The 14868-nt window shown below is 43.7% G+C and overlaps 1 protein-coding gene across 1 annotated transcript; it reads right to left on the bottom strand.

Annotated features, from left to right (window-relative positions):
- Positions 1–12259: 12259 nt before the first annotated feature.
- LOC146233550 (G-protein coupled receptor 39-like) lies at positions 12260–14347 on the bottom strand. The gene has a single exon (XM_084689923.1). The coding sequence runs from the start codon at positions 13981–13983 to the stop codon at positions 13120–13122; it is 864 nt and encodes a 287-aa protein (XP_084546049.1). The 5' UTR covers positions 13984–14347; the 3' UTR covers positions 12260–13119.
- Between the last annotated feature and the right edge of the window lie 521 nt (positions 14348–14868).

Below are 14868 nucleotides of genomic sequence, written 5' to 3'. Positions count from 1 at the left end.
AAATGTAATTGCTCACAGAATCTTCAATCACTGACACATAAGGTTTATTTGTTCCCTGTGGAACAAAATACTTTTACATTATTATATTTTTAGTCAAACTAACACAAACAGACAACACATACTTCTGAGGTAAAACCTGTCCTATTTTCCTCCTTATCAATTAAGAAAGGCCTACAACTGAAATGTGTGTATGTGTGCAGCGTTTTAAGTATTTCAATAAATGTAGGTTACATAACCCTAACCCAAAATGACACGGGTCACCCTGTTTTCGTTCTCCGTCAATGTTTTATGCCTCACCTCAACCGTGTTGCCGGAAGCTGCCACAGTCACAGACCGTGCTTAGAAAGTGTCACATTAGCTCGTCTCTGGGCAGAGGTCAGTCCATTAGCCTAGCTGACGAGACAGTCAGCATTATCTGTATCAGAGGTCAACACATTACTGTGTTGATGGGGAGCAGCTACCTGCTAATCACTCATGGGGTCAGTGGCATTGGCAACATGGCTGGTCCCACTTTTACAATTTAATGTCAGCGTTGTCTCGCCTGTCAAATGCTGACAGGGCTGCAAGGACCTACCCGAGGTTCAGACCTTGGTGGGACAAAAACCCCAAAACACAATCATTTATTTAAACATAACTCTTCTTTAAATACAAAAATGGCCCAAAGATGATGATTTACGTATGTGGTTTGACCTCTCTAAAACTCAGAACTGTGATTATGGGCTTGAACACAAACCCACTGCAGTCCTTTTAAAACATACACCACCAGCTGCACCTTAGGAGTTCAAAACTAGTTTCAAAAGATTCTCTTTTGACTGACGCTTCCATCAACATACTGTATTCTGAAACAACCCATATAAAATAATGCGTGGGGATTATATTCTTCCTCAACAAAGCTGGTTGTGAAGAGCGGAGAGGGGCCGTAGCAGCATGAGTCCCATAGCATTTTTCCAGGTGTCGGCCGACAGCACGGTCAAACCAGGCCTCGCGGTATAACACTCCTCAGAACGCGACACCCCCTGCGACTAGCTGCGAGGCGTTCCACATGGGGCCTGGGCGAGTTCCCGAAATACAAAGAGAGGAGGACGGCCATAAAGAGGTGGCGAGAGGAGAGAGAAGGTAAAAGGAGAGTGGGGAAAGAAAGCGGTAGTTCACAGAAGGAGGGTGGGGAGAGAAAGAGATACATACAAGCAGAGTGGGAAGAACATAGATAATGGGAAGAGACAGCGGGGAAAGGAAAAGAGAGAGGGCAAGGGTAAAAGGAGGATGGGAAAAGAGGGATCAGCAAGAGAGAGAGAGAGAGAGATAGGGAGAGAGAGAGAGACATTATCTACAGGTCCATTAGGGGTTCTAGTGACAGAGCACAGGCTGTGAGCACAGCCTCCATATCTCCCCAGGCGCACAGGCTGAGCACCTGTGGTCTGCACAGGGGAAATCCCCTTCAGCTCATCAGCTCAACATGTTCCAGGGCTTCAATAAAAAAATAACAGCGGGCAAAAAGAGCAAACAACAAGGGCTTGCTTGAACAGTTCAAATGCAGTGATGAATCTAAAGCAGATTCAGGACTATTCGGATTGTGCCTCATTTCAGGGTTCTTTAACTCATGTTTATGTTCCCACAAACCAGACAGAGAGGATTGAGGGTTTCTGCTACACCACATGGCAACACAGGCTGCAAGCTAACAGTGGGCCTACATGTTAAAAACCTGTCATCCTTTCATGTCCAAAGGATTGTGCTTGTGGTTATCTTAAAGTAGATAGCTGATCCCTGAGTTCTTCTCTCAACAGAACAGGATGCAATGACTGTGCCAGCTGCATACAGACAGTTCAACTTCGATAGACAGCGTCCACACAGCATCTCCACAGCAAACAGTCAATCTAAATCAAAACCACATTAAGATGCTGCACTTTCCCTGTTCTGACAGTTGATTTCTTGAAGATCGATGCCAATAACAAAGTCCAGTAAGCCTGCCAGATTGTCCTTAGTGCGTGGGGCCTATCCCCAACACAACCTTTACTTGTACCCTTTGGTCAGGAAGCCGTGAAGATATTGCCAACTGTTTTTCTACTGGTCGGACGTTTCCAGAAGGACGATCGATCGCTGAGTTTGGTTCCGGCCGTCCTGTGATTTCCTTGCTCCCAGACGGCCAGCCATCTGGAAAATTGTCAGTGGCCCATCGTGTATTGATGACTGTTATATATCTTTAGGTGTACAATAATGGAATCTAATGTCAGCTCACACTCTGTCAAAATGACATTGAGACCTCACATGATCTCGTTGTGTTTTACTTTTAGATTTTGGGTGAAATGTTTGTCCAGATTTGCCACCAGAACAACAGCACAGCTGGTCTCTACAGTCCACTGTGCTTTAGTATCACACACAAATACACACATGCACGACAATACACACACTGCTTGACAAGGACATTGAGGTTGTCTCCCTGTTTGTACATGTTCATGTTTGTGAGCTTCTGGCAAGGGAGAAGAGTGGGGTCTGTGTTGCAAACGGAGCAGAAGCCATACTGGAGGATTGTTTTACACTTTCCTTCACTTCACAGACTAACAATGTGGAGTTGGTGTGGGTACTGAAACACGGAGGAGGATATTGAGATCATTCTCAATGTGTTGTTCAATATTGGCTTCAATATTGCTGGCCCTCATTCAGCTATTTTCTGGTTAACTCTTCTGTCTCATTGCACATGAAATGACAGTCTGTCTGAATTGCCTGTGTTCCCATGCCATACAAGTACTGTCCCTCCCACACACGTACAAACTACAGAGTGAACTTGAATAATGACTTGTTCTGGGGGGGAAAAACTCTACCAAAATAACAAATCAAGGTACTAATTAGAAAGCAATTAAACCTGATTATTCATCCAATTAATTCCCTGTGTTGGAGTCTCTCTGAATCTCTTCGATTTGTTCCATGAGGGCTATGGAAACAAGGACATTATGGGTTTGAAATGAAGTTGGATTATGAATTTGGAAAGCAATTTGTAGTTTCTCCCTGTCTAATTATTATATATTGGGCACAATATCTTAGAAGAAATCAGAAACGGCCAAAACTTTCTTCCACAGTCTCAAACGCTGCAACATGTAAAGGCACTGTTGTGAGTGGAGCGTGTAAAGATACGCAAACATACAGGAAACTACAAATAACAGAAACTTTCTTGCTGATTTTCAGAAACCATGCACAAGTTTCTTTGACTTTCTGTAAAATGCCTTAAATAAAAGTGGCCTCAAGAAGGAATCAACACTTTCACAGCAGAACTGTTAATAAATCTTAAGTTTATCGCAGTGTATATGGGCATTTAAAAAAATAATCACATTAAAAGACTGATTCCCCCACACAGCAAATGGAATTAGAAGCGACGATTCATAATGTGAAGATGCAATCCAACCACTGTGAGTGCAAATTAATTTGCTCGCTATTAGAAATTCCTCCATCGTTAAACCACTCGAGCAACTTCATTCATTAAGAGGCACATATTATTCATTTCAGGCTAATGTAATCTCTCAAGCACTTTTCCCCTGAAAAAATAGTTGTTTATTTAGATATATCATGCCTTGCCCCCAGTTCTGTGTCTCAGCTTACTCAGTGGTACTGAACCAGGGTGACTGGGGCAGACAAACCACCAACATTTCTGATTTACAATGAATTAATGACAAATTAATGATTCATTAATCAATCAAGTTTTTTCTCTACAATTTAGACATCAAACGGTACTTTTACACACATGATGTACATATGACGGATGTCCCAAAAAAATACTAATGTAAAATTACTGCTCAATCACAGGAACGTAAGCGGTTACACTTTGATGAGCTGAAAGAAGCGGAGATGCTCAGGGTCTTTTAATCCACCATTTTAAGTTCAACTGCTCCTTGTCCTCAAGGTCAGGTTGTAGATGATAATATTCCATAAATTCAGCAGAGCTGTGCAAAGTTCTGAGGGCTAACAGTAGCCTATCTATGTCATGGGCCACCAATCACGACCACTGACAGGACAGTGACACAAACTATAATAGCACACCTCCAAACAGAGTAGGCCAGGGCTCTCTATTAATCACACTAATGCCAAGAAAGGATTTCAGGCTATGTCTTCCATTGGTTTTAGCTTGATTAAAAAGGGAGGTCTATAACAATGCTTTATGGACAGACTGACTGGAACGCCATTGGCCAGAGCCAAACGAAGAATGCTTCCTTTACTCCTGCCTCCTCCATTCATCTTTCCTGCATGACCCCTGTTGCTCCTTCAGGCTTTTTACAGCAGAGCAGCAATTAGAGAATGGACAGATTCCTATTTCCAGGTCATTTCCTGCCCTGAGGGCCCTCGGTGGGCGAGCGAGGCGGAGAGAGAGAGAGTTAAGAAAAGTTTTAGGAACACGGAGGTGGGTCAGATCACCTGTAATCTTTCTCACTCCGTCGTTGTCATAGTGGGGGGGTGGGGGGGTGGGGGGTGGGGCAGGTGGGACTTCAGTTGTAGGCTGAAGACGATTATTTTTGGGGGTTCATAATCCTTGACTATAAATCAGTTACTATGTTATTCATTCTTGTACTGCAGTAACCTACTCTTTGCACTGGACTGTCTGCTTGTGCAACACAGTGTACACGCCGACCTCTACTAAGAGCTTCATGTGTGCTCCTGCTTCATGATGCAGTTAATTAGTGGTTTACAAAGACGATGTTACTGCGTGCATGAGCAAACTCCACCATCTGCTCTCTACAATGATCGTGTTTCTGTGTACTGTAGCGAGAGACGCATCCATGTCCTTCCCTCTTTGGTACTGCAATGCTGTGGGTCGTTCTTTGAACTGGTCTGGAAGGACAAAGACTGTATTATGAAGGCCTCCAGGTCAAAAGATCCTCTGTTTGACCCACAGGGACAACAGGGAACATGCACGGGGAATGGCTCTAAATCGTCCTTGAGGAAAACAGTGATGAAAGGAAAATAAACTTTCAGAAGTCTTTCTAAAGAGAATATTCCTGTTCCCTTCAACCCCAAGAGCCATTCAAAGTCAGGAATCAAGAAAACAAAGTACTTGTTTGTTTTTAATTGAGTTACAACTCTTTGAAACACATTTATTTTCCAACCCAAGGGACTGTAAATAAGGTAGGCGAAATTAAGGGTATAAATGCACTGTTTGCATGTCACTTTGGCTAAAGGTGTCTGCATGAGCTCAATTCAAAACCATCTCATTTCACTCTGAGGCTTTTGCCATGGCAATGGTCCTCAACATGGGGAAATAACTCATTAAGGATATGTGTTATCTATAAGCCAGGAGAGTGTCTTCAAATATTAAACACATGTATAGAAATATAGATTTTTTCCCCCACTACCATACTGACCATTGTAGAGACTCAAGGGACCCAAATGACCGAATACAAGTACAGCTGCTTTGATAGCTCAACAAGGACTACAAGTTAGATCGTGTGTGGGGATATTGATTATATTATTGATTGCAGCACACAATGGTTTTGTTATTGTCTGGGGATTAGGAAGGCTTCAAATGTACCGTACTGTACACATGTAGTGAAGGTGACACCACCAGCGCAGCCTTGTCTGTCACTTCTCCCTCCTCCCTCTCCTCCTCCTCATGACCATTCGCTGTATTGTCTCCTGTGTGACTTGGCAAGTGGAGCTGTCACTTGTGGTAAAGCTTGCCGATAGCAACGCTCAGAAAAGGCACGGCTCTCTGAAGCGCATCGTTAAACTATGCAGCTGTCGTTCTCAGAGAGAGCGAGAGAGACAGAGAGAGAAAGGGAGAGACATAAAGACAGACAGAAGGAGAAAGGGAGAGAGACATAAAGCGAAACAGAGAGAGACACAGAGAGAGAAAGGGAGAGATGGAACGAGGAAGGAGTGTGTCAAGGAGGGATGAGAGGACAGAGAGGAGGTCTTAATCGACCTGCCCAGAGGGAGTCATACATCTCCAGTCACAAATCCTCCCTGAGGTTTATTTCACTCACCAGCCAGCAAGTAAAATGGTTTATAACAGCCAACCAACAGAGAGGGAAGGCAGAGTTTACGGTTGCACACAATAAATAAGCCATATCGATCCAAAGGACGGAGGTTTGAGAGCAGTGTCGCTGGCTATAAGGTTGTCACCATGTTTGCGAGATATACCAACCTCCTGGCTGACTGGATAAAGAAACCAGTGGAGAGGAACCGTTAAGGATTAGGGGCGCAGCATTTCAGATCTCTAAACAACCATTGATTAAGAATGGGTTTGAAGGATATAGGGTTTAAAGATGGATACACTCAATGGGCTCATATTTCAAGAGGAGGTTGGCTGACGTGTGTTGAGCTGCACTGTTGGGCTGATGAAAAGACAACATCGTAAAACAACTCGGCTCATACGATCCTTACAATGTCCAGTTGCAAGTGTTGACTGAAACTCTGGATCAACACTGGATCAAGAAAGGAAGACAAGAGTTAAGACATCATGGACTCATGTGATGTGATGACCTTACAAACTCCACTGTTTGGTGTTTTGTAGGCTACAGCACTGTGCTTTGATTCCATGAACACAAGCATGTCCAAAACCGGGCGCACTTTGCAGAATGAACAGAAAGAGTAAAGGCACAGTCCCAGATGACAAATGAGGAAGCAAATTTCTCATTCAATGTCAGTTCAGGGCCAACAGCGCTTACGGCTGAGTCATGGCGCAACACATCGACTCAAAGTTTACTCGCTCGACTAGTGTCCGAAAAAAGGTGTGTCAAGTACAGAAGGCAGCAAAACAAAATTCATATTCATTTTGCAAACGCTCGCCCTCCGTGACAGAGAAAAATATCTAAAGCAATTAACCTTCTGTGCCAGCACTGACGTGTGGATAACTCAACGAGTTAGTACACTGTTTTTAATTACTCGCCAAAGTCACAGAGTGCGCCAAGATTAAAAGTTCTTTCTAGGTGAACTGACACACTGATGGGGCGAGGATTCTTTATTCAGAAGTAGGCCTAATGACAGTGGTGATTACCACAGAATAGGACAGTGATCAAGGAAAGCTCTTGATACACTAATATAGACAACAACAAACTGCTTTCTTAAAACTATTTTATTAAACTCTGTGAAGGCTGGGCCAGCAAATAAACACAAGGAAATTGTACTTCCATGAATAATCTAATCTGCCAATTTAAGAACAGTTAAATCCCGGTTCCTTGTTAGGCCTATCTTTTGATGACTTGACCGGCCACTTCCTAATCCGCTGCGGCTGCAGTCTGCCACTCAGTGTTGAAGAAGTTATGAATTTTAGAGCAGCAGAAGCTGATATGATAATGTTATGATGCTTACAAGAGGACGACAGGTGAAGTGTATAGATTAAAAAAGACAGAGGCAATACTTTTTTTCCTGCCATGCAGCAGTTTGTTGTATTCCAAATGAAACATATTGCTTAGTCGGATGTAATCTGACAGTCGAAATGAGAGTCCTCATAAATTGTTAAACTCTAAACTCTGAGTATGAAAATTGTCAGTGATTGTTTTGAGCGAGAGAGGGCAGAAGGTTTAAGCGTCATGGAGAATGTGTCTTATTATATGCACATTGGATCATTTTACATATTGCATAAGGAAACATTTCTCATGAATGAAATATGTGTACAATATATACACAGTATAATAGCAAATACTGCAGAAACATGTCGCAAGACTACCAGTCAATCACACCGAGAATAGTTTTGCCAGTGATACAGAATAATGGCATGTTAGAGTTCATTGCCACCTTCTGGTTAAAAACAAGACCTACTAATTTGCTAAGTTGTCAAAGAAAGTGAAACAAGTATCACTTCCCCAGTCAAAAATAAATGTATGATAATAATAAAGGTTGTTAATGTGGCCAATGCAAAGCTAGTCCATTCCAATATAACTTTGGTCACACTGAACACGTTTGAGGTTAAATAATCCTTTGAAATATATGCTCCAAGTTTTGTTTATAGGATAGGTCATCCTTTGCATCGAAACCTTTCCTTAGAGGGGCATTTGCATGTTGTAAATTACTAGCCTACATTTGTTAGTCTACCAAGTCTGTGATTTATTACCCTTTCTAAAATCTGGCAGGAGCTTGTCAACGGTTAGTGAATCTTAAACCCCAATAGTATAGTAGTGTCAAGTAGTATCCAGTTTAGACAATAGTGGTTCTTTGAAAAACCATGGTGATATTGATTAGCCTACTTAACCTTGTTGTTCTTATATTCAAACTTTTCTCTGATACTCTTGCAAATAAAGACACTGCTCAAGTCTTTAACTTTGCTTTCTGAAGGCTGACATTGAATTTTGCATGATTGGAGACATTTGTTTAGGAGACTGAGGGTGTATTTGAGTGACGAGACTAACCCGTAACAAGGTGGACACAGCCAGTGGACACAGCCGTTTCTCTACTGACACCGAGCCAGGATGCAGGGGAAGAGTTGCTCTGCCAACCTCCTCGTTCTCCTTCTCTGTAGAGCAACATTAACGTCTGCTCTGGTCAGGGAGATATTCAAGATTGACACGACCATGAACTGTTCAGATGCTGAGAAATACTGCAGAGAATACTTTGACGGCATGGCTTACGTTGACGAAATTCTGGACGAAGGTTGGGGTTTGGCGTTTTGGTGGTTGGATGGCATTAGGTCAGACAACATGTTGACTTCCTGGACAAGGTGTCACTCTGGACTGGTCTTTGGGAACTGTGCGACCGTACTGAATACATCCGTGTTGTGTGAAAGTCACCGGACTGTCTACTGCAATGAAAACATGCGAGACATCATCCTGGTCAAGTCTCCGATGACCTTTGACGATGCAGTGGCTTATTGCAGGAAGCAACACACCGACATGCTCAGCATTCGCTCCTTAAAAGAACAGACCGTTGCCCTCTGGAAGATTCGTGAGGCCAAAGTGAAGACAGCATGGATTGGGCTGCGTTTGGTGGGGGGATGGTGGATGTGGCTGAACGGAGACCCTCTTGAATATGTGACGTGGAAGAATGAAGAGCTGTCCACATGTCCTGCGGAGACAGACTGCGGGATCCTTCTGGAGTCCAACGTCTGGGACTCCAGTCCATGTGATCTCCATATGAGTTTTCTCTGTTACAATGACTGACTTGTGTAACGTGTCATAACCTGCAAACTTTCAGCATACACGTAAAAGTAAGCTCTATAGTGGGAGAATAATAGTTTGTGTTTTAGGGTGATTTCTAACTACATTTAGATCTGTGAACCTTTTGTATTGAAGTCCATAAAGGATTTGGCTGTAACCTATAGGCTAATAATTGATGTTCTGATAAAATAATTAAGCACATTTGACTTTTAATGTGGCCTAAATCAGTTCCCGCATCAACTCCTGACTTGATTAACTCTCGGTGACGGTGACCGATCGACAGCTCCGTTTATTTCACGATCATTATTTCATGAGTAGAACCTGACTAGTATTCACATAGCCCCCTCCATCATCACTGACATCCTCCATCGACATTTTCAACACCGGTCAACAGCATATGTAAATAACCCCATAGAAGGATTATTATTTTGGGTTGATTGCCTGCTTTGCATTTGCCTTATTGATCTTTGATGTGTGCCTAAATGATAATGTATTGTTTGAAGAATTTATTGAGGTTTTATGCCACCTTCTCTCATAAATAATTAGGACTTAAATTTTGATAAGGTAAAAGGTATCGCTGATTTGTGTTTAATATGACTAAACTTGTCAGTACGGCTACAAATTTTGTTTTGGACGGATGCACATGCATACATTTCTAAAGATATAAATGATTTAATGGACCCGTATGAGACTAAAGCTCTTACGGTGGTGATAGTTTGCCAGTTTATGGAATGTAATTCTATGCAAAGGAAGAAAATAAAAGAGTAATTTCACCAGCAGTAAGTTTCATGCCACTATACATACGGGGATCTGTCACAGCATAGGTAACAGCATCGAACGTGTTTTGATTCCAGCTGGCTGAGTCTATGACACGACAAAAGAGCCGTACATCACTTTCTACTCACGCTGCGCTCTGCCCCTCTGTAACCATGGGCACAATGACGAGGTCTAATGGATGAAACCCCATTTCACGGCATCGCTGTTTTGCACCCTGTCTTCGCTCCCCGCTGTCCGCGCTCCTTGGTCGCTAACGGTGGGGGAGGTCGTCTGAGCAGTGAGCACACACACTCAATCTGACACGCAGCACATCCAATTTTGAAGGCGTAATTATGAGACGGTTGAAGATGTATGAGGCGTGGTGTAATTGAATCAAGACCATGAACAAGCCTTCTTTCCTGCGATGGGATGAGCTTTGCTCGGGGGTAATAAGTTATGAGTTGAGGTGTATGTTGATGATTAAACAAAGTTATTTTATTTCAGATACAGTAGCAGCTGCTACGTCATATGTTTCGTTGTTATGATGCATGCTACATGTCCATCTGTCTGTGTATGCCAATTCCACAATGCACGTGCTGAGTTTATCATCAAAGCCCCAGCGTTTAGTCAAACCACGTTTCCCCATTTATTGCTGGCTGTGCAACAAATTGCCCCTCTGGGATAATAAAGATTACCTTGACCTTGATTCAAGCAACATTCAAGTTGTATTACTACACTCTCATATTATCAACGTATTAAGGTTTACATAAACAGCAACTGAAGGTTTAGGAGCTCCTGAACAACTGTAAACCAGTGCCCCTTTAGAGGCAGGTGACCATACGTTCCGGTACAGTATCCTTTGCTGTAAAACACTGCAGAGAGTTAGTCTTTCCCATTTACCACAAAAAAACATCAACTGTGAATGTTTTGTTGATGGATGTTTCGTTCTCTGTGCCATGTAGCCTATGTCACGTTGCCGCATCAACAAGACTAAGACTTGAGTTGGCTTGATTCCCACTGTCACCGCCTTGCTTATGAAAATGTGAGCCTTTATCCTTTCTCCATTACACTACTAGGCATTAGGTAAATAACAGTGAATCGTTCAGGAGACAAGAGAGGCAAGAGGAAACTGTAGGACAGGGTCTCGTTGTATCTGAACCTAGAAGCTGAGCTTGTTTATTCAGCGTGACCTAAATCACTTCACTGTGATGATGTCGCCCAACTGGAATCCCAGCCTGCTGTTCATCATCACCCCATTGAAGCTTGTCTCCCTGATGCTTTCAGCCGGTTGTTAAAGCAGTTCCTTAAAGCACTTTCCATTGAACTTGGGCAGGTGCATCACCCAAATCTTGGCATACATTTTAAAATCTTTAAACACTTTGCAACGAAGCAACTGAAAGCATCTGCCGAGCAGAGAAAACAAATGGGTATAATTATGTGGAATGGTTTGTGAAGTGCCCCCTGCCTCCCCTGTGAGTGGAAGCAGGCCGGGCGGCTGCTAGAATCAATACCTTGCAATCATTTCAAGCACTGCTCTCAGAGACCCCTTCCCTACAATGGATAAGGGGTCTTGGAACAGATACTAGGACACCTCCCAAGGAGAAGCGATGATCATTATCTTAGAGACAGGGCTGGCACTGAACTGAGGATGTGAAACCTTCGGATTTACCTAAATAACAGGATGGAATATGAATCTGCGGAGGGCTGTTACTGTATATTCTGTGTTGGATGACTCGTCGTGCTGTGCTTTGTGTCGTCAGTTTAGAAAGATTGTCCTGTTGTTGTCATGGCATCGTAGTTATGGTATGTTTGCTGTGTGATGGTGGCTAATCGGCAGATAAAGTGTAGGCACTCACCAGTTCATCTAGGAGTAAACAAAAACATCAACACTTCAAAATGCAAAGCAGGTGAGGACCTTGCCCAGACTTCAAGCATTCATATTCTCATGCATAGTTCAGGTGGATATCCAATAAGGCGCTGACATGAGTGATAAAGTGTCTCTCTGTATTATCCAGAGTTGAAAATGTGAGGAAATCTGCCCATTTGAATTTTGATAGCTTAGCAAATCCCTAGAGGGAGAGTGGAAATCTATCATACTTTTGGATTGTAAATTAAACCATATCCACATGCATTTCTGTTTTTCCTTCCATTTTTGGTTGCTGTTAGGGTAATTTATCAGTGCTGAAACTCTTTTGTTTTCCAGGAGAACAGCTATGTTTTGTGCATTTTGATAGCGCACAGCAGAGTTATGAAAGACTTGCAGGACATTTTGACAAATGTTTCTCTTTAAATATATTTTCTATTAAATAGCACAACTTCGAGCGGAAAACAAAGGATTTCCCCCCCCCCATCTACTGGTAATATAAGTCTAACTATAAGTCCTTCATACACAAAACTACCTCAGTTGAAAGTGGAAACTTTGGAACAGATTTATGAACCCTCTTTGGTTTCAAGTAGAACCATTTAATTGGACGAAAGTACAAACAATTTTATCGATAAAAGGTGTGATACTGGTGCTAAAATCTAAACAAGTACTTTTTTTTAAGGGGTTCTTCGAATGACCCTAAACCACCTGGAAACAGTTCTCCCCCAACCACACCCTGTAGAGTACCATGACAACCACACCCTGTAGAGTACCATGACAACTACACCCTGTAGAGTACCATGACAACCACACCCTGTAGAGTACCATGACAACCACACCCTGTAGAGTACCATGACAACAACACCCTGTAGAGTACCATGACAACCACACCCTGTAGAGTACCATGAGGCAGTGGGGAAAATAAATACGTGTGGCTGTCTTGTAAGTGCTGTGGAGACTTTCTATGAACACATGTTGAAGGGCACTTCATATAAACAGAAAGTGTGTGCGTATGTGTTTAAAATCAATCACTTGGGTTATTATAACATTTACAAAACAACTGCGACTTGGATCTTGTGTAGCATTGCTGAGTAAACAGGAGGAGCCAGGATGCTTCAACATAATCACTGACAGAAAGCACTACAATATAACAGAACCTGTTGTGTAGCCTCCACACACACACACAGACAAACACCCAGATATGTTTTACTATTGAGGACTGATTCAAATTCAATGTGTTATCTCTAACCCTAACATTTTAATGGAATTGTAAACCCAATCGAAAACCCCTGAGAAAAAGCACTTGAAATTGTAGGGCCCAAAAAATCCCCACAAGGTTTTCTTTAGTTTACTATCCTCTCAAGGGTAGTTAAACCAGACCACACACACACTAACCAATGTCAACACCACCAGCCATCTAAAAACTCAAAAGGTGTGCGTGTGTGCTCGTGTGTTAAACAACACAACCCCCACTGCTATCAGTGAGTGCTTGTCAGTGGATAACGTACCTAGAAACAGGATGGTCTGCTTTCGAGCCGTCTTGACCCTGGTGCTCTCCTGCTTGGACGAGTTGTCCTCTCCGTTGGCCCCTGACTGAGTGTTCATGGGCCTCCTGAGCACCAGGATCATAGCCCTGCACATGACCCCCACTCCAACCAGCACCACCACGTACACCAGGAACGCTGCGAAGATGCTGCCCCTGTACATCACCCACTGCTCCCTCAGGTTGGTGCAGAAGGTCAGGTTCTGGACCGGCATCCTGGCTTGCGTGGGGATGTGTCCCTCCGTTCCCGTGGCGACCAGCAGCGGCAAGGCGACGATGACGGAGGTGACCCAGGCGAAGGCGATGAGGTACTGCGTCCTCCGGCCGCTCAGGGCCTTGAAGCGGAAGGGGTGGCACACGGCCACGTAGCGCTCGAAGCTCAGCGTGGCCACGTTCAAGATGGTGGCGTAGCTGCAGGCCTCGAACAGGAAGTTGTAGATTTTACAGGACGCGTCCCCCGAGGCGGAGCTGAAGGGGAACCAGATGGCGCTGTAGAGCTCCACAGGCATGCCGATGATGAGGACCAGCAGGTCGGAGCAGGCCAGGCTCACCATGTGGTCCGTCACGCTCTTCTGCAGGTAGCCGTTTCTCTGCAGCACCTGTGTCACCCAGATGGTGACTCCATTTCCCACAATGCCCGTCACCAGGATGAAGCTGTAGAGGAAAGTGAGGAAGACTTTGACGGGATAGTTGGGCTCGAGTTCCGTCCAGTCTTTCTCGTCCACAATCTCGGTCTCTACATCCATCGTGAGGAGATTGTGTTCTAAAGTGTTTAAATTGATTTTCCCCTGCCTTATCAGTTCACCCGGGCGCAGACTTTGTTATTGAGCCAACATGAATTCCAAAGATCACAGAAGAGGCGTTTTTGTAATCAAATTAAAAATGTCAGTAGTTCGCTCTACTCAAAATCCCAGATCCTTAGGCAGCTCAAGCCAGTTAAGAGCACCGACACTTCCTCCACACCCGTCGGCCACACAGATAACCCACATCGAAAAGTAGATTAGGATCCAGCTTGCTGCGGGAGAACATTGGTTCTTGGTTTCAGCCTCCTCTCACAGACGTGTTGGTGTGGAGCCGCTGGAGGGACAGTAGGTTGGGCCGCCTCTTCCTCTTGCAAGTTTGGGGTTTAAGGTAAACTCACACTCACTGTGTGTGTGAGCCATGCGTCATGGTACTGACAGACCGCCCTGATTCCTCCTCCCATTAACAAGGATAGGCCAGTTAAACATTAATCTTCAGAGCCGAGAGAGAGGGAGAGAACGAGAGAGGGGGAGAAAGAGAGAGGGGGAATAGAGAGAGGAGCGATAGGGAGAGAAAGAGAGAGAGAGTGATAGACAGAGAGTTAGGGGGAGAGAGGTAGAAGAACCAGTTTTGTCTGGTATCATGTTAGTTCACACAGACGCATATCTTTGCAGAGCTTTATCAACAATCAGAGTGATAAGACCTTCTGGGAAGAAATTCTTGGAGAGGTTACTCAACTCAACATTACCTAGTAAAGTTCAAAACCAAAACCAAACATTTCATGGTACTAAGAAACAGATCTGAGCCTTAATTTTCTTGTTAGGGAATAATAAATACCACTGATCTGAACCAGTGTTTCACTTACTGGTCACCAGCATCAAGTACATCTA

Source organism: Hypomesus nipponensis, chromosome 23, assembly GCF_054491055.1.
Source record: "Hypomesus nipponensis isolate SF chromosome 23, ASM5449105v1, whole genome shotgun sequence".
NCBI classification, from domain to species: Eukaryota; Metazoa; Chordata; class Actinopteri; order Osmeriformes; family Osmeridae; genus Hypomesus; species Hypomesus nipponensis.
Note: the sequence above shows the minus strand (reverse complement) of the source record. Positions and strands in the feature narration are given on the sequence as shown.

What these genes read in the sequence shown, in the direction of transcription:
- LOC146233550 (XM_084689923.1), bottom strand. Translation starts at nt 13,983, where the DNA reads ATGGATGTAGAGACCGAGATTGTGGACGAGAAAGACTGGACGGAACTC.